The 21,333-nt window shown below is 35.5% G+C and overlaps 2 protein-coding genes and 1 pseudogene across 3 annotated transcripts in view; 1 reads left to right on the forward strand and 2 right to left on the reverse strand.

The window, feature by feature from the left end:
* Positions 1-21,333, reverse strand: part of LOC308233758 (uncharacterized protein) — a gene marked incomplete at both ends in the record, with an annotated part of 49,288 nt that overhangs the window by 7,055 nt on the left and 20,900 nt on the right. Inside the window, one exon of the mRNA XM_080640704.1 lies at positions 5,581-5,819. Coding sequence (XP_080496830.1) covers positions 5,581-5,819 — 239 coding nt within the window. The remainder of the gene's footprint in view (positions 1-5,580; positions 5,820-21,333) is intronic.
* Positions 9,238-10,176, reverse strand: LOC308258024 (olfactory receptor 5AS1-like; the record flags this gene model as incomplete). The annotated part of the gene is made up of 1 exon (XM_080688255.1): positions 9,238-10,176. The coding sequence occupies one exon, from the start codon at positions 10,174-10,176 to the stop codon at positions 9,238-9,240; it is 939 nt and encodes a 312-aa protein (XP_080544381.1).
* LOC308258073 (olfactory receptor 5F1-like) lies at positions 18,627-19,482 on the forward strand (annotated as a pseudogene). The gene has a single exon. The product of its transcript is annotated as an olfactory receptor 5F1-like (transcript).

Genomic DNA, 21,333 nt, shown 5'->3' on the forward strand with positions numbered 1-21,333 from the left:
CTCTTTGTAATGTCCTTCCTAGGTTTTGAGATCAGCGTTTCAGTAGTTTCATAAAATTAATTTTTATTTATTTTTTCTTTCTTCTCCAAAAGAATCTTAAAATTATATTCTTCATTGCCTATATATTAGGAATACATCACGAGAGACACATATAGACAGGAAGTTTTCTTTCAGGATGTTTTTTTTTCTTAAAAATTTTTAATGTTGACAGTATGGCAGGTGACTCCCTTCCACCCCTCCCGCCCCCCTTTGCCAGCTCCAACCACCCACCTTCCACTCCCATGACCTTGATTACACTATTGTCCCTGTCCGTGGGTTATACATATATGTTCTTTAGCTAATCTCTTCACCCTCTTTATCTAGTCATCTCTACATCCCTCCCCTCAAGTGCTGGCCAGTCAGTTCCATGTATGCATGCTTCTGGCTCCATTTTGTTTGTGAGTTTATTTTGTTACTTAGATTCCACATGTTAGTGGGATCTTATGGTGTTTGCCTTTCTCTGGCTGGCTTATTTCACTTAGCATAATAATCTCCAGGTCCATCCATGTTGTCACAAGGGTAAGAGTTCCTTAGTTTTTACAGCCACATAGTATTCTATGTGTAAATGTACCACCGACTTTTTTTAGCCACTTGCCTACTGATGGGCACTTGGGCTGTTTCCAGATCTTAGCTATTGTAAATAGCACTGCTATGAACATAGGGGTGTATATATTCTTTCTGATTAGTGTTTCAGGATTCTTAGGATATATTCCCAAAAGTGGGATCACTGGGTCAAATAGCAGGTCCATTTTTAATTTTTTGAGGAAACTCCTTACTGTTCTGCATAGTGGTACATCAGTCTGCATTCCCACCACTTTTGCAATAAGGTTGCAGGATATCCTATATGATAACAGCCTAGTATGCAAATTGTCTCCTCGACAGGAGTTCTTCCTGGAGTTCCATCGGGGGTGGGAGTGGGGGTGGGACTAGCCAGGGGAAGGGAGGGAGGCCCTGGCCTGCAGCTGGAAGCTGCTAGGGACCCTATCAGTGTACTAATTTCATGCATTGGGCCTCTAGTGTTTTATTATTATAAATTCAGTATCTTAAACATATTTAGAGATATTTAGATAATCTAATCATTTGGATTTGTTTTGATAAGTCTTATTTCTCAAGGAACTTTTTATTTCATTTAAGATCTCACCTTAGGAATTTTTTAATAGTTATAAAACCTCTAATGGCATTTTCCTTTCTATTTATGGTATTAGTAACTTGTTTTTACTCTCATTTTTTCTTAATAATTTTGCTAATGTTTTATGTCTTATTATTTTAAAATAATTACTTTATTATTTTTCTGTTGGTAAGTAATTTCATAATTTATATATTCTATTTTTATTTATTGTTTTTCTTCTTAGTTTTTTCAACTAGATTTATTTCAAGCATATTTTAAAATTTATATTTTGATTTTTAAATGAGTATGTTGATTTACATATGAAGATTGATTTCTTGGCTTTTTCTTATTAAAATTTTACTGTCATCAGAGAATATGCTTGATAGAATTTCAATTATTAACATATAATCCATGTGTATTTTAGAGAATGAGTGGCATAGTGTTCCATGTATTTCTAGCAGCTCAATTAAATTTATTATGCTGTTATTTTTATTGGCTTGATCTGTCAATTACTCAGAGAGCTATTTAACCACTCTAGCTATATCTGTGAAATTCATTAACTCACTTTCATCAGCTATCTTATAAGTATTTTTAAGCAAATTAATAAGTAAATTCAAATTTAGAATCATTTTTATTTTACCACTAAGAAGAATCCCTTTTTAAAAATAATATTTTCCTTAGTGTTTGCTTTTTCAAATATGAATATAGTGATACAGGCTGTCCCTAAGTAACTTTTTCCATCTTTTTCCTTCTAATCTGTGTCCCTGTATCTCTTGTACACATTATATTTTGGGTTCTTCCTTTTTAAAACCTTACTCCATTGGCTTTCAATTTAGGCAATTTTGCCTCCTACCTCCACCCCAGGGCATATCTGACAATTCTAGACACCTGTTTGGTTGTCCTAATTAGGGGGGAGGAATGTTACTGACATTTACTATTAATTTACAACGAACAGGATGCCACCACCACAAAGATTCATTGAGTCCAAAATAGAAAATTGTTAAGGTTAATAACCCTGATTTATTTTGCCGATACTTGTTTTTATGTAGTAATTGGCATAGCTGATTTTTCATGGAGCATCTCACCATTAGCTTTGTTTCTCCTTCTGACCTTTATTCCTTTCATGTTTTGTACTATAGAATTAATCAACATTCACTATTAAATTTTCTCTGTACCTTTTATCCAGTTTTTTGTTTAAATTTTTATAGCTTTCAAAGAAAATTTAATATATCTTTTTTTTATTAGAATCTTTTTCATGAAAATCCAAGATGGCAGCAGAGTAGGTGGAAGTCACACTTACCTCCTTCCAGGACCAAACTGGAATTACAACTATAATATAGAACAACCAACCTGAATAATCAACTGAAGACTGGCTGGAAAGAATCTTTTTAACATCAGTAATTTACTACACCTAGCACTAGAAAAAAGTTTCAACAGTTTATTTATTATTTTCTATCATATTTTGCTTCTCTGTATTAAAATTCCTTTAGAAAATCATTTTTGATGTGACTTTAATAAGTAAGTATTCTTCTGTAAAATTTATCTATTTCTTGATTGATTTATTTTATATTTTTATTGATTTCAGACAGGAAGGGAGAGGAAGAGAGAGAGAAAAACATCAATGATGAGAAAGAATCATTGATTGGCTGGCTCCTGCACACCCCACACTGAGGATCGAGCCTGCAACCAGGACATGTGTCCTCAATGGGAACAGAACCATGACCTCCTGATTCATAGGTCAATTCAAACACTGAGCCACGTGGGCTGGGCTCTAAAATTTATTTTTAATTGTAACTAACATACAATAAGATATCAGTGTTAAATGTACAACATTGTGATTAAACATTTATATACAACAATAAGTATGGTACCCACCTGTCAACATACACAGTCATTATGGTATTACTGACTCTATTCCCCATGATGTACTTTATATCAAAGGACTTATTTTATAACTTGAAGCTTGTACCCCCATGTCCCTTACAGCACAATTAACAACAGACAAAATATGCAAACAGCTCAGATGCCCATCATGAGATGAATGGTTAAAGAAAATGTGGTATAGTCATACAATAGAGTATTATTCAGCCTTAAAAAATAGGAAAATCCTGACATCTGTGACAACATGGGTTAACCTAGAGGACATTAAGCTAAGTGAAATAAGCCAGTCACAAAAATGCAAATACTGCATCATTATACTTAGAAAGGTTTCTAAAATAGCTAATTCATAGAATCACATAATAGAATCTTTCTGTTTAAATTTATTTACCTCTTGAAATATTTAATCTTGAATAATTTTCCTAACTTTTTTCTCTATTTTCTTTAATATGTTAATCATAGTATTACTGAAGTCTCTTTCTAAATCCAGCATGTAGCTCTTCTGTGGTCCTACTTATGATTTGTGCTTTTTTTCCGCTCTCTTTTATACTTTCTGACTCTTTGTACTGTATATGAATAAAATCTGCATACAAAAAGAAGATGACAGTACTTTCCAAGGAAGAGGGTTTCACTTTTTCTCTAAAAAGGTATAAAGTATGAGAGACTGACTGTTAGTTCAATAATTAATTGGGCTGAGACTAGACCATTTTGCAATTAGATTTTATTTTTCTTCTGACTTGTCCCTGTGTCAGGGGTGTAGATTTACCAAGGTGTGAAGAGGTAAGCCTCTCTCTCTCTCTCTCTCTCTTTCTCTCTCTCTCTCTCTCTCTCTCTCTCTCTCTCTCTCTCTCTCTCTCTCTCCACCCCTTAAACACTGCAGAAAATTTAGTTTTAACTCTTGCATTACAAGTCTTCAAACCACAGCAAATACCTTGAAGGGGCCATCTTGTGTTTGATCCAAGTCTTTACTTCTGGTGGGACATAGTCAAACAAGCACCTACAGCCTGAGAGGTTTCACTGACTTTCCAGCTCAGTCTAAATCTCTACAGTGTGAATCTTCTTGTGCTTTGTAAGAAAATTCTAGACCTTCTGTGCCTGACTGAAAGCATGAAGACTGGCTGGGAAATGTTTTGAGGACGCCTACATTACATTTGCTATTGACACCCCTCTAGCAGGACTCTGTGTCTTCTAAGCACAGCAAGAGTGCAGGAACGTTCAACCTGTCTCTGTGGCACAAACTACTTTCTTACATTCTCGACTCACCCCCTTCCCTCCAATTTCCTGTGGTGAAAAACAGCTGTATGTCTAGACTTATACATAATCCAGTTCATTTCTGAGTCTTCATAAATGCTAACATAGAGCTCCAATGTCTTCTCTTCCCCCAGAGCAGTCACAGGGCACATGTACAGTAGGTCCTCCTTTTGGTAGAATACAACACTTAATATTTGTATTGTGTGGGACACCACCAAAACTTTTTTCCCTGATTTCAGAAGTTCTCCTGTCCATCTATCTATTCATCTATCTATCTACCATGTATCTGTCATCTATTGTTAGTCTACCCCAATATCTATTTACTTGTGGCTAATGATCTGAAAGGAAATACAACCATATGTGGTGAAACCTACAAAATATATATCTAAAACCACTGGTCCTCTGAGAGCTTCCCGAGTCCTCCATGCACCATAGTCCTGCATTTTCAAGAGGACCCTGAATCAGTGAGAAAAAAGTCAGCCCACCTCTCCATGTCTACAACTCTCTGATTTCTAAATCATCCAGTTCTATTTTTCAGTAATATCTCTTCTGCTTTAACAACAAATAAAGACTGTATCTGGTGTGCTTTTCTTACTTTTGCACAAATGTTCTTTTAATCACAAGCTACTCCATCCACTTACTGGTAGAAGTAAAAATACTCTATCATTTTAAGCACTTTCCCTATGTTATCCTAAGTGTTTACTTTGAACCATTTTGATCTTACAGAAGATATTCAAGAATAATACACATATGCAAGAATAGTTAACTATCATTCATGTCTCATAGTGCATGATTGTATCTTAATTGTAGTTGTTTGTAATAATATATCAATACAATTTTAAAGAAATTATCTATATGCCATTAATGTGATGTTAACAAAGCCATAGACAAGCCTGAGTAAAGTTGGAGTTTTTTCCCACCATATTAACCTTTTTGCTACATCTTTCACATCCTTATTCCTTAGGGTATAAATCAGTGTGTTTAGCATGGGGATCACCAAAGTATAAAACACAGCAGAAATCTTTTCCCGTTCCAGGGAATACTGAGAGCTTGGCTGAATCTAACTTGTCCCAAGTAGATCTTGGGAAAGGCTTTGGGGTGTTTATCTAAGGCATCCCTTTTGATAAACTTTAACCATGCAGGTGTTGGGACATTCAAGTCGTTGCTAGAGAAGAGGCTACTGTACGCAAGCAGAACCAAGGGCAGGCCCAGGACCGAAAAGACCAGAAGCTTTACTTTTAATTTTAAGTGTATGCAAAATGATTCAACTAACTGCCGGAGGAATTACATCACATGAAACATACGCAGTTGCAAATCACACAGCACTTTATTACTCATAAAAGTTCCTGATGCTGCGGGTACAGGCTTGATGAGATCCCGATGGTTGCTGTCCTCTGGGGTCTGGCAGCTGGGCTGGTCTGGTCTGGATGCAGGGGGCCGGCGTTCCTCATCCAAGAGTTCAGTAGTGTCTTGTTCGGGAGGTACAAGCCGTTCTTCTGTTGACTGGCAGAGAGAGGAGCGTGGAGAGGTGTCGCTTGCTGGACTGACAAAAGGACGTGTCTTTGTGGCTGTCTTGACAGGCGAGCACTGTTGGCTGGCCAGGACCCATTTTTAATGTCTGTTTTCGTACCTGCAGCAGTTCAGGTGGCTATCAATGAATTACGTCAATGCACACATGTTTATCTCAAATGGGGCGAGGGGCTACATGTGGTTATCTAGGGAGAGTACATTATTTACACATATGGTTATCTTAGCAAGTCACTCTGAGTCAGTAACTGTTCAAATTCTTACTTATGGGGTACACATGCTTTAGGGCTGTGGGGAATGTGGCCTTAATATCACACTTTAGGTTTCAAGAAAGTTAGTTCAAACATTTTAAAACCTTTTTAATATTTTTAGACATTTTTAAGCATTTTTAAACATTTCTATATTTTACTACAATATAACTAAATGTTCCAGACCCAAATAATAAGGTCACAGTGATCAGGTGAGAGGCACAAGTGGAGAAGGCTTTGCTTCTTCCATCAATTGAGCGAATTCTCTGGATGGCAATGATCATGCGGACATAAAAGAACATGATGATAATGAAGGTGAACATTGCAATTACCCCAGAGAATGTAAAAATCAACATCTAATTGTTATATACATCAGAGTAAGAGAGCTTCAGAAGAGGCGGAATGTCACAGAAATAATGATTTACAATGTTGGGGCCACAGAAGTCTAGTTTGAGCAGACCTATTGTATGTGTCAATGAGTTAATGAGCCCACCCAAGTAAGATGCAAGGACCATCTGAATACAAACCCTTTGGGTCATAATGACTGTATAAAACAAGGGGTTGGCTATTGCTATATAGCGATCATATGCCATCATAGAAAGGAGGAAGCTTTCTGTGGTTATATAGACTACAAAGAAGAAACTCTGTAGAAGACAGCCAGAAAAGGTGCTAGACTTGTGTTTTGATAGGAAATTGACCAGCATCTTAGGAGCACAGATAGTAGTTAGCAGATGTCACAAAAGGAGAGGTTGCTAAGAAAGAAATGCATAGGGGTATGAAGTTGGGCATTTAACTAGATCAAGGCGATCATACCCCAATTACCTACCAGAGTGACAAAATACCAGTAAATAAGGGTGAAAAACAAAAAGAGAAGAATCTGAAGATTAGGGTTTTCAGTTACACTTACAAGTATATAGCAACAGATTTAAAGTAAATGATGATTGCCTCATTCACCCAGTATCTATAATAGCAAGGAGCATTTAGGTTTTCCCTATAGTTAGGAGAAAAATATAACGTCAGCGCTGGACCTTATGTGTACTAGATAATGCATCTATAGTGATTATTTTATTCCCTACTTCCCAGTTCAACAACATAAAATTGGGTCCAGTTCCTTTTCCCTATGGCTTATAAAGGCTACAGATCCTTATGCCTTGGTATCACTCTGATTGGTCTCTATTCCCTTAGACTGGTTACGATAGTAACTCCTGAGCACAAAGGTCGAAACTCACATGGGACATGTAAGGTTCACCCCCCTCCTTCCTTACTGTTTTCTTATTCCCTTTGGGCTTTCTTCTTCTCCTTCTGGATGAAGGGCTTCCTTCTCTTTATTTTGTAAATGTAGACCTTTTGCTGTTTCCAACTCCCTCATTCTATGGAAATGTACCTGTTGCAGCTTTTCAGCTCCCCTAATCTATGGAAATATACCTTCTGCTGCTCTGCAGCCCTGTGCTTCCTCCATGGTCACCTTAATTTCTAAAATTTCCTAAAACCTGTCTTTTTCATCCCCCAAAAATCCTGTTTCAATATTACTGTAAGAGAACAAATTTAATTAGAACTAATAGCAATGTATCAATTATAAATTATGGCAAGTCTTTGCCACCCTACTTCACAGTGTTTGCAGCCAAGAAAAAGTTGGATTCTCAATCAATAGTCACTCTAATGGTTTCATTTGTCTTATGGTCAAAGAAGTAGTGTTGAGCAAGTTTAGTGATTCTCTTCTAGAGGTAATTCTACCTTTGAGGGACATTTGGCAATGTGTGGATACATTTTGGTTGTCATAAATAGGTAGAATGCTACTAGCATCTAGTAAGTAGAGACTAGGGATGCTGCTAAACACCCTAAAATGTGCAGGGTAGGCTTCTCCTCACCCTATCCCCACCCACAAAGGAAACATTAGCTCAAACAGACAATAGTGTTGTTTTTAGAAACTCAGAGCTTAATCAACTCATAGAAGAGCAGGGTTGGGGGCTGGGTAAGAAAGGTGAAGGCATTAAGTAAAACAACTAAGATAAAGACCTCATAGACACAGACAATACTATGGTGATTGCCAGAGGCAAAGGAGGGTGGGAGAGGTAGAAAAGGTGGGAGAAATATAAATGGTGAAGAAAGGAGACTTAACTTTAGGTGGTAAACACACAATACAATATACAGATGATGTATTATAGAATTATATACTTGAAGCATTCATATAATTTCATTAACCAATGTAACACTAATAAATTCATAACAATTTTATATTAAAAACTTTTATGGTTTACAAATACATTATGGTTTATTTATTTTAAACTAACTTATTTTGTAAAACATGAATTATAACTCTTAGATAAAATAGGTCACTATTAAAGAAGCTGATTTGCTTCTTTATACAACCTTATGTCCCTTAACACAATGGAAGAATGATTAGAAGTCAGCTCATTAATGTGGTTTTTTAGAACATAGAGTATACTAAAATTAAAAGAACAATTCAAAATAACCCATATGCCAGGTGCTACATAGATATTCGAAAATAAACCAAAGTATTTATTCCCTGTTGCCAAGGAGCTTCTAACATGGGTGGGTCAATGTATACCTTCAATAAAACATAATAAAGAACATAATAAATCAGAGAAATACAAATACCATATGATCTCACTAATATGTGGAATCTCATTAACACAATAAAATGATGAACCAGAAGCATGAATACATGGAAGAGACTGGCCGTTGCCTGAGGGGAGGCAGGTGTAGATAACCGGATAATGAAGGTGCAGGGATTAGCAAAAGAACATGTATGCATACTCCATGGACAAGGACAATAATGTAGTGAAGGCCAAGGGAGGGAGATGCAGGAGTGGGTGGAGGAGGGCAAAGGGGCGAAACAGGGGAACACCTGCAATAATGTCAACATCAAAAAATTTTAATTAAAAATAAGAATATAATGAATCAGAATACAAAGCTTTATAAGAACACTAGTTGAAGAGTAAATATTACTTAATTCAAAAATATTTCACAGAGTAGAATATTTTACAGAGAACATTTCCATAAGAGAGGATGAAAGCATTTTAAAGGAGTGAAAATGGAAAGTTATCTTTATTTCTGGAAATAAATTTAAAATAGTTGACACAAGTTGTTCATGGCATAGTCATCATGCTGATATTGGAAGGGCAGGCTATGCTTTAAATATTTTTCAGTGATTGAAATTCTCATTCATTTGAAAATCCAGTTTCTTGCTAATAGCTTTTGGAGGGCATTTTTTACATCCTTGTTTCTGAAGCTATAGATTATGGGGTTAAACATGGGAAAAACAACAGTATAAAACACTGCAACTACCTTATCAGTGTTTAGGGAATAGCTGGTGGTGGGACGTAGGTACATAAACAGGAGTGTTCCGTAGAATAAGGTGACTGCTATGAGATGGGAAATACAGGTGGAGAATGTTTTGCTTCTACCACCTGAGGACTTGATGCTCAAAACAGTGCTGAGGATACAAAAGTAAGAGATAAATATGACCATGAAAGTGCTGGTCTGAATGAAACCACATAAGACAAAGAGCAGAAGCTCATTAATATGGGTGTCTGCACATGATAAAGCCAGGAGAGGTGGGATATCACAGAAAAAGTGATTGACAATATTGGAGCCACAAAATGGCAGCGTGAATGTGAGGTAGACATGTACCGTTGAAGTCATACTTCCACTGAGGTATGCCAGCATGATGAAGCAGACACAGACTCTGCTAGACATGAGGGTAGGATAGAGCAGTGGCTTACAGATGGCTGCATAGCGGTCATATGCCATTGCTGCCAGGATGAGGCACTCAGCATCAGCAAAACAACCGAAGAAAAACATTTGCAGGGCACAGCCAAAGAGAGAGATGCTTCTCCTGGATGCTAAGAAATTCACCAGCATTTTAGGAGTGATTGCTGTAGAATAGCTGATATCTAAGAAAGACAAGTTGCTGAGAAAATAATACATGGGGGTTTGCAAGCTTGGGTTGATGTTATATAGGATTATTAGACCCATATTTCCCACCACAGTTAGTGTATATACTATGAGAAATACCAAGAATAGTGTGATTCTGAGAGGTAGATAATCTGTGAATCCAACAAGTAGGAACTCAATTGGCATGGTATAATTACTCTCCAACATCTTGGTTTTCTTGTCATTCCCATCCAAAATAGATGGTGTTGGAATATGTGAGTTGATTCCAGTGATCAATGAATCAAGAATATCTTTATTCTCCCTTCTAAGGAAACAAATAGAAGGATAATAAAATTATAGTCATGACATTCTGTCTAATATATTTGGTTTGTTTTTATTTTTTTCATTTTATTTATTTTTTAATATATGTTTTATTGTTGATAGTATTACAGATATCTCTCATTTCCCTTCCTGTCTTTCTCCACCCAGCCCTTACCCACCCCCTCAGGTCTTTACTACCCTATTGCCCATGTCCATGGGCTATGCATATTAGTATATAAGTTCGTTGGTTTATCTCTTCTCATCCCCCAACCTCACATCAAGGTATGTCAGTCTGTTACCCAAAAATGTAGACACACAATGTCTGTAGATTCTACTACATTTTGAAAATAAAATATATTTTAATAAAAACTGCATTTTTAATTATTAAAAGTGTGTATACATTTTTGGGACACCCTGTACTAATATATTGACAGAGTCCTGGTCTCACTTTTTACCCAAAATAGGATGGTGCCTATGGTGTTGAAATATTTTCTACTGCTGTAAGAATATTATAAGATATTATTTAAAAATAAAAAATGTTAGTGCTGGAAAGAACCTCAGCAATTATCTAATCTATTCTTTTTTTTCTTATTATTTTTCAGATTGGATGACAAAGTCACATTCACAACATCATTCAACAAGTGACATGTTTACTAGTGATTTAAATCTGTGTGTATCTTATTTCCATAAATGGGTTATGGGATCAAAGTTCAACTTTCCTTCTTTGAGTGTCCATGAAATTAAAACTGTTTAAAGGGTTTGTTGATTAAGAAACTGAAATCCCAGAATATTTCATTTCTCTTGAAGAATTCATGCTACACTACTTTGAGCCAAAATCAGTATTATCTCCTAAAATAAGTTGAGCCCACTGATTTCCAAGGAAGTCTCATCTGACAAAGCTGTTGTTGGTGCCCATGAGTGGATTTTTATTTGCTCTCTATTTGAAGTATGACTATAGAATGTGCTCTCTCTCCTTTTCCAATGGCATTGTGCTGTAGTAGTTAAACACACATAGGCAAAAGTGAGTTTAACCTCAGATGCCATATCTAATGTTCTACAAGTCATTGAACTTCTTTATGCCTAAATTTCTTTGGTTTGTTTAACTGGCCTAATAATATACTATAATGCTAAAACCAGGATTAAACTAGATAACATAGCACTATTTACAGGGCTTGTGATATTATAGATGTATTAAAATGTATCAATTATCTATTATTAATACCGTTATAGTTATGGATGTTAATATCTGATTTGAAAATCATAAGTTCTCTGACAGTTATAGAAATGTTGTGTATTTACTTGTTATGATTTTGAATATACTTGATTTGTTTATGACTTAATAAAGTCATTTTGATCTACTTGTATGACTTGTGACATTATTTTGATCTATATTAAGTCCTCACTTATCATAGATAAGTTCTTGAAATTTGGGGGAAATGAAGTAAAACAAAACCAGTTTTGCCCTAGATTACTTAATATGAACAAGGTTAAGTTCCTACAGGGTCACATCAATATTACTATGAAATGACGTTGAACAAAATAGTGTTATTAGAGGACCTGCTGTATTTGTTTATGGTTTAAATGAAGTTGTTCTGATCTAAAGGTGATTTTTCTTTTTTACTTTGAGGAGGCTATGTGAGGATGATGTCATTAAAATTATTGTGCCACTGAGTACTTATTGATATAAACAGATTGAGGAGCCACTATGATATAATGAACTTTTAAACTTCCGATACCAAGAGTTTATGAGGACTTAATGAGTGTTTGGTCTTAGCAAGGCTACTCTTTGCTGACCTACATAGCTCTCCAAAAACCTTAGGACATTAGCTCCTATCATGTCAAGACTAGTCTTAGTTGGCAGTGGAAACATGAATCAGTCTCGGGAAGGAGATAATCTTGCCTGCTAACACCAGTACCTCTCTTCTGATAGGATAGCATTACGCTCTAGCAACAAAGGACTTTCCATTAATGCTGACAGCTAGACATCAGCTCTTGTGTGGCTTAGCTGACTCCTCTGAGAGCAAACTCGTGCACAGGTACACCACAACTAACATTAGACTTTATGTCTTTTATTTCCCCTTTGCCTGGAACAATAGCATAGAGTATCTATCATTAGTTTGGAGCAGTTAAGAGATATTATCCTGTACACTATTGGCTTGTAAAATCTTTTTGTTACAAATTACAATTCCCACAGCGAACCTGTGTTAAAAAATTGGCAAAGACAATCTAAGTCTTTGAGCATAACTGTACCTCAGACAAAACATGGAACAAACATAACATAGGCATACTCTCTATGCCCATGGAAACTAAGGTTTATGCTGCTGATGAAATTTAGCTTAATTCATTTAGCTTACTCAGTTTCATTATACCATTAGGCACAGTCAGTTTCCCCCTCATAACAATAAGGAAAACGATGAATCAGACAGTGAATTTTGGAAACTGTCATGGTTAAGGTAAGGTTAGAATTATGGCCCACCCCATCTTCCACCTACTCCCCCAGCCTAGAGAGTCAGTGAAGACACATTATATCTAAGGCAATATTATCTGTGACACTCACACAAGATATTTTGTTGATTTTTTAGAGAATCAGTCACTTACCTCAGTGTCATTTAGAATTTTGAATTATAGAATTTATTTTAGATAAGACACTGGCAACATTTTCTCTCCAGTTACGGAGCAATAGCATAGTGAATCCATCTTGTAATAGATCTTGTAAGGAATGAGTGTTTATCATGTAGTTTGTGACAAGTGGGACATTGTCCCAAGATAATCCACAATCCCAGAAGGACTTTGGATAAACAATTACTTTTGTTGCAGTGAAGTGGCTTGAATTATTTATTTTAAATGAGAAAGATAATGAACTGACTGTAATGTAGCCAGTTACAATATAACATATGTCTCCTTCACTGGAGATCTTTGATTAAAAAACAACATCAACAACAAAAATCCTTAAATTATACCACCAAAGAAAAAGATTTATCCTGTAGATTCTATGATGTCTATCAGATACTTAAAGACACCTTAGAGCATTTAGTTATGTAATGGAGTTCTAAATTATAAGCTCAATGCTATTAAGAAGAATCCAAGGCACCCTAATTTTTGTTTGTTTCTCAATTATCTGAGTGACTGCAAGGAAATATGTATTGAATGATAACATATAAGAGTGAGAGTTATGACAAAAATAAAGCCACCTGGATTTGAATATTAGTTTTGTCACTTCACAACTGTGAGACATTGAGCTACTTATTTAATTTTACTTTTATTAATTTGTAAATTGTGAATAATTTCCCACTTTATCAGATTCTTGTGAGGACTGAGATAACACATGTAAATACTTAGCACCTTGTTCAGCTGATTTTATTCATTTAATGACTATTAGCTTTTTTTTGCAATTATACAATTATAGCAATAAAATATATATTTATCTCACTTAAATAAAATAGAAAATCATTAACAAGTAGGATTTGTCAATGAACACAGTAAATAAATACTTAACAGTCAAAAATAAATCAATGAAATTCACTATAATGTCATTCTAAAAAGAACATAATCATATCAGTGGATGAAGAAACATTTAATATAATTCAACATTTAGTCATAACAAAATACTTTAGCAAATTAAAAACAGAATATCACTTCTGAACTTGATAAAGGGAATATACAAAAACCTATGGCTAATATAATATTTAATGACAAAACGAATGAATGTTTTCCTTCAATACAGTAAACAAGCTATGGACATGTGCTCCCTCACCACTTCCATTCTGCATGGTTCTGATGGTTCTACCAGTGCAATAGGCAAAAAAAGAAAATCAAACTAAGGAAAAAATGAATAAAGTTTGGAAAGGAGAAAAATAACATATAAATACCAAATTTAAATATATAAAATACCATTTGTAGTAGTATCAAAACATGAAACACATGGGGGTAAGTGTCATGAAATATGTATAAGAACTATATACAGCAAAGTATTGTAAGCAACAAAATAATGATGAGAGAAATTTAAAAGTTGTATAAATGAAGAAATATACTGTGCTTATGGTCTGGAAGACTCATTACTGTTAAGACATCTACTGTCTCCCAATTGATCTACAAATACAAAGCAATACTGATTAACTCCCAGCAGTCCTTTTGTAGAAATATAACCCAAAACTTAATAGTAAATGTAAAGAACTAAAAATAGCCCAAATCTTGGAAAACATATTGTAACAGACACTATCTGATTTCAGATGTATTATGAAGCTACAGTAATCAAGACAGTAATCAAGAATAGCATAAAAAGTTTAGAAATTGATCCAAACATATATGGTCAAATAAATTTTACAAAAAAGTAAATCTATTAAAAAAGGATAGTGTTTTGGAAAAAAAATGTTAGGATATCAATTAGACATCAATTTGCAGGGGAAAAGGAAGAAAAAGAAAAAAAAAAGGAAGGGAGAGCCATTCTACTCCTATTTACCAAAGATAAATAAAAACATAAATCCACACAAAGAGGGCCTTTGTGCATGATTACTTTAAATTGGAAACAGACCTAAGGGCCTGCTACAACTATAAAATGCACTACTACTTAATAATAAAAGGAAAAAACTGATAAAATTAACAACCTGGTTGGATCTCAAAACAGTGCAATGAGGGACAGAAGCCAGATTCAAAAGGTTTCCACTGTATGATTCCACACATGAATATCCATTCTGGACAGGTAAAAAACATGGCATAAATCACACCAATGCCTTCACAGTGGTTGTCAGAGACTGGGAGAGTGGCCAGAGCTGTCTGTAACGGGTATAATGGAAGTTATTAAACTGGATAAAGTATTCTATGTTGGTTGTGATGGTTATAAAACAGTAGGTGTTTGTCAAAACTCACCATACTGTCCACCTAAAAACAGTGTTAATTTTCTCTAAGACACCTATGGTACAATAAATAAACCTGACTAAAAAAGTAAGTTTTCAACGTATTTAATCATTTTTTAGTTGAAAATTTTTACTTATTATTCTTTCTGCTTCTTCTTTAAATAAACTTTTCTAAGATTTTAATTTATAATCTCTTGTTCAGTAAATTCAACCTCCTTTCTTAGCCCTGTTTTATTTATGGTTTAATAATATTATTCTCTTCTTTCATTATAACATTCTCTATTTCCCCTACTATGATAACTCACTATGCTGATTTTCTTTCTGTCTCTCTTAATTCACATTTCTGGTAGCTCAATTACAAATTATTTTTAAGTATGTTCATATTTTAAGTTGTTAAGTTTCATACAGTAGTAAATAAATATTATGTATTTTATAGATGCCAATAGGAGCAGTTTTTAAGGCTTGAGGTTAAGAACTTTGCAAATCAAGTTTTAAACAATATCTAACATGATGTAACAGATTTTCTTCCCATTCAGAGATACTTTCACTGCTTTGAAGTTTGGAAGATTGGATTTGCTAGAAGATACACACAGAAAAGTATATGTACATGTACATATAGTATGTGTGTAATCTAAGTGACTAAATAAAATGTTAAATGAAACTGGACAGGGAACTTAAGTTGCTAGGTATTCATTCTTTCCTATGAAATTGTGTTCAGATTCACCCTCCCACTTCCTAACAGTTTGTTCATTGAAAAAGCATTTAATAACTCTATGTCTTACTTTCCTCATCTACAAATAATGTAACATAATAATGCCAACCTCAAAGACTGGTGTAGAGGTGAACTGCAAATTCAAATGGAAAATTGTGATATAGTATTTCTTGACTGCATATGCATTCTCTATGCAAATAGATTCTCCATGCATCTGACTCTCAATGTGGTTTATTTCACATTGTTTTACTTGTGAATTGAGATATAGAAAATCTATAATTTTACCCCCTTGTAGGATAAGAATTATAGACAACAATTGCAGAAAAACAACACAATTTTTAAATCATAAAAAAGAAATTAAGTTCTTTTATTCAATGTCCTATTTGCTCAGGGTATAGGTTCTTTTTCATTGTTGATAATATTACAGATGTCCCTCATTCCCTCCCCCTCAGCCTCCCTCCTTCAAGACTCTGCCCTATCGGACCTGCATTGCCACCATGTGCCCACCATCCAGATATCATTGCTGACATGTACACATAAGGAACTGTTTGACATTGAAACGGGGACTCAGAACTGTTGGACATTGAAATTAGGACTCAAACATTTTTTGTTATTATATGTTTATTTCTAGTCTGCAGAGGCAAGATTTTTTAAAGGAAAGAAAAGGGGAAAAAATAGATACAGAGGCAAAGAAGCATTGAACAGACTGTCAAACTACAGCAGGAAGGCAGGGGAGGTTGGGGCGGGGGGCTGTAAGAGATCAACCGAAGGACTAGTACGCATGCATATAAGCATAACCAATGGATACAAGATACTGGGGGGTGGGCAGGTAAAGGCAAGTACTGGGAGGTAGGGGAGGCCGGGGGGGAGGTCAATGGGGGAAAAAAAAAAGGAGACATATGTACTACTATTTGTAATACTTCAAACAACAAAAAAATAAAAAATAAATAAAATTAAATTTAAAAAAAGACTCTGCCCTAACCCAGGCCTTCACCACATTATTGTCTGTGTTTATTGGTTATGCATATAGGCCCATTATTTCTTTGGTTATTCTCTTCCCATCTCCCCTCATCCCTGTTCTGAGATATGTCAATCTGTTCCATGCATCCATGCCAGGAGACCTGTTTTGTTTGTCATTTATTATGTCCATTAGATTCCACATATAAGTAAGATTATGTGATGATAGTTGTCATTCAGCATAATATTCTCCAGGTCCATCCATGCTGTCACAAAAGTTAATAGTTTTGCTTTAAACATTGTACAATGAATATTAGTTTTATCTTCTCATTAATTTCACTCCAGTACAGGGTTGGATTAGAGATGAAGTTATCCAGACAAAGGGCGGGGGGGAGGTCACAAACACAGACACACACAAACACACACTCACAAACATACCACATACACTGGAAGGAAGAAGAAGAATTTAGCAGTGGGCTATGTTCTTTTGGACGCATCTAAAAATACAAAAAGATGGGCAATGTAAATAGGCAATTTTTTACGTTGGCAAAGTCTTTAAAGTAATACAGAGATTAGGAGCCATCTGATGATGCAATGTTTTATTCCACATAACTGCCTGTGATCATATTTTATTTTCCTTTGAGACTAAAAGTTTCTGCCTCTGGAGATTTGACAATACAATTAAACAATGTAACTTAGTCTCCGTGGTCACCCAATTTTCTTCCAGGAAAACAAAATAAAAGTGGAGCAACATGTATTTTCTCAGAAGGTGTCTCAAATTTTTACAAATAGGTCATTCAAACTTTCAGTGCGTTTCATCTCATTTAAAAGTGAAAATTTTCTTTAAAAACATTTTCTTTTTAGCTACAACTGAGAAATGCTGATTAAAAAAAGAGAAAGAAAACCATAGACTACACAGGTAAGACAATGGGAAGACAGTTGTAAGGATTTGGTGCTGTTATTCACCAAAATGAACAGGTAACATGTGCTACAACAAGGCATTATTTTGATAACATACACTGTAAGTAGAACAATAATTTGAGAGCACATCACAGAGTCAGTCTTCAGGATTGAAAGATGTCAAAAACTGGTTATTTGAAATGGTCACAGTTTTTCTGCTGGGGATACAAGAGAGCTACTTTTTGGAAGCAATGAATGAATTTGGGAGTTGGAGAATAAACAGAGTGGTGTTGAGAGGGAAAATGTATTTGAGCTAAAACTACATACTGGTTTAGAATTAGAATTACACTTTAACAAGAATATCTGTATCCTTCACATTTTGGATATGGGATGATAGGAAAAAATAGAACACCAAATGTTGGTTGCATTTGCAGAAACTTAAGTGAAGTATGTGGAATTGAACAGTAATTTATTTGAGAGGCCTGCAACCCAGGTTCAATGCAGATAATTGCTTAATAAATTCAAAGGCTTGTCCATTTGTCTACTAATTTTCTCTAACTTCAGTTACTCTATTTACTATGCTATGTTATCCTAGTTTTTTCTCCATGTGTGAATGTCCTTATTAACATTTCCACTGTACTTGTAAACTTTTTAAAACTGAGATATTCAATCTGGCCTGCATGACTCAGTGGCTGAGCATCAATCTATGAACCAGGAGGTCATGGTTTGATTCCCAGTCAGGGCACATGACCAGTTACAGGCTCAATCCCCAGTAGGGGTTGTGCAGGAGGTAGCTGTTCAATGATTCTCTCTCATCATTGATGTTTCTATCTCTCTAGCCCTTTCCCTTCTTCTCTGAAATCAATAAAAATATTTTATTTAAAAAAAGAGACATTCAACCTAATATAAGCTTAAGCAAACTATATGTGAAATACATGATGAGAACTAATTATACTTTGGTGACCGAGTTCATCCTGCTGGGATTAGCAGACACACTGGAGCTACAGATTATCTTCTTTGTGCTCTTTTCTGTCATTTACACACTGACAATTTGGGGAAATGTTGGGATGGTCCTCTTAATCAAGACTGATTCCAGACTCCACACACCCATGTATTTCTTCTTGGCTAACCTGTCCTTTGTGGATGTTTGTTACTCGTCCACCATCACCCCAAAGATGCTGGTGGATTTATTGTCAGAGAAGAAAACCATCTCCTTTGCTGGATGCTTTCTGCAGATGTACTTCTTTCTTGCCTCAGCCACAACTGAATGCATCCTCTTTGGCTTAATGGCCTATGACCGGTATGTGGCCATATGCAACCCTCTACTGTACCCGTTGGTCATGACCAGGACAGTCTGCCTTAAAATGGCAGCAGGGGCTTTGGCAACAGGACTGTTGAACTCCATGGTACACACAAGTTATATAAGCAATTTGCCATTCTGCAGTTCCAATGTCATTCACCACTTCTTCTGTGACAGCCCTCCTCTCTTTAAGCTCTCCTGTTCTGACACACGCCTGAGTGAAAGCATCATATCCACTTTTGCTGGAGTAAATATGGTTGGGACTTTGCTGGTCATCCTCACCTCATACTGCTACATTCTCTATTCCATCTTTCGTATGCATTCAGGGGAGGGGAGGCACAAAGCTTTCTCAACGTGTGTCTCTCACCTGACAGCCATAATTCTTTTTTATTCCACCGCCATCTATACTTATCTGAGACCAACATCCAGCTACTCCCTGGGTCAGGACAAAGTGGCTTCCGTGTTCTACACGGTGGTGATCCCCATGTTGAACCCTCTCATCTACAGCCTCAGGAATAAGGAAGTGAAGAAGGCTTTGTGGAATGTAATCACCAGGAAAAGGATCCCTCATTGCTGTGATTGTTTGGTTACTTTTCTGAACCTAGCAGGGTATTTAATGAATTTGCAAATCCTATTCAAGCCTACAGTTTTTCATAAGAATATTTCTAAATAATCATGTTTTGTAACATTGAAACATATGTATTATATAAGAAAAGCTACCTTAAATTTACCTAAGCATAATGTAAATTCCCAAACTTATGTAAGACCATGGACCCTCATCTAAACCATTCTGTATCCTCTCTGGATGCTCAAAAATAAGGCCTGTTTGTAATAAAATCTTGCCTATTGAAGGAAAGGTGTAGAATCCTTAGCAACAAAAGTCATAATTTCACATTTAGCTAGCCATAGAAAATATTTGTATTTATTCATAAACTACTTCCCTGTGCATTATTACTTGTCATTTATTATTTGCAAAGACTGTTATATAGGACATATCAAAAATGTTTTAAATTTAAAATATTTTAATGTATTAAATTATCCCCTCATAGGATTCTTAAATAAAATTTCAGAACTGCAGTTTAAATTGCAACTGTAAACTCACCAGCTTTTATTTCCCTTATTCCCCCATTTATATATATATATATTACTTAAAGTATAAAGATGAGTTTGTGCAAAAGCATGTTATCAAGAGACTGCTGCCTGATTAGAATGCACCAATTATAACTCTTCTATATCCTTCCCTTCTTAAAAATTCCCAACCCTTCTCTTCCCTTCTCTCTCATGGGACTGACACAGACACACAAAGCCACGTACACACAGACACACAGATTCAACTACAGCAAAGCATATAATCAGTGGATGGTTCCAAAGAGAAGGTTCAGTGTTCAATGGCTGAATGAGATATACATTCTTCACAAAAGGCTCACAAATTTTCTGCTCACAGAAAATCCTATTGGCTGCCAATAAAATAAATTTAAATTTAATATTAAAGTCAAGCAGATTAAAAGGTACAAACTCCAGTTATAAAATAATAAGTAATGGGGATATAATGTAAAGCATGGTGACTATAGTTAATATGACTATACTGCATATTTAAAAGTTGCAAAGATAGTAGATCTTAAAACTCCTCATCACGAGGAAAATATTTGTAAATATGTATAGTGATGGATGATAAGCTAGACTTACTGTGGTGATCATTTCATAGTATATACATATATTGATTTATTATATTTTACAACTGACACTAATATAATGTTATATGTTAACTATTCATCAAGAATAAAAAATTTTAAAAAGTTAAACATTAACATGAAGGTAGCAGGGAGTTGGCTTAGTACAACTCTGGAGGAAAGTGAGTGGGGATCAGGCTTGCTAAAAAAAGACAGCCACACCTATGAAGGAAAATTTCTCAAGACCCATCTCTTGCCCTTGTCTTTAAAGTGGCACCTGAATGGGGAGGTGATGACCGATGTGGCAGAGCAGACTTATGACCTGTCACTAACGTCACTCGGCTCATACATACAATGCACTCAGTGGTCCACATAGGTGACCTTGGCCAGATGGATGTTCATGAAGGAATCAGTGTTGTCTGTGCATCCAGGGGTCATGTTCTCACACCACATTGGTTACTAGCCCTGGAGGCCTGCGGCAGAATGATCAGGTTGGTCTCAAAGGTGGTTCACTCTTTCACTGAGTAGCTCACCTATGTTATTCTGCACCACCTTGCTGCTTTTTGGCTGGGTTCTTTCCACTTTTTTTTTGTCCCAGGAATTTAATGAAATCATATATGGAACCAAGACATTTCACCAGTAAATACTAATATATTCCTTCCATTGAATGTT

Source organism: Plecotus auritus (assembly GCF_963455305.1).
Source record: "Plecotus auritus genome assembly, chromosome: 9".
In the NCBI taxonomy this organism is placed as follows: Eukaryota; Metazoa; Chordata; class Mammalia; order Chiroptera; family Vespertilionidae; genus Plecotus; species Plecotus auritus.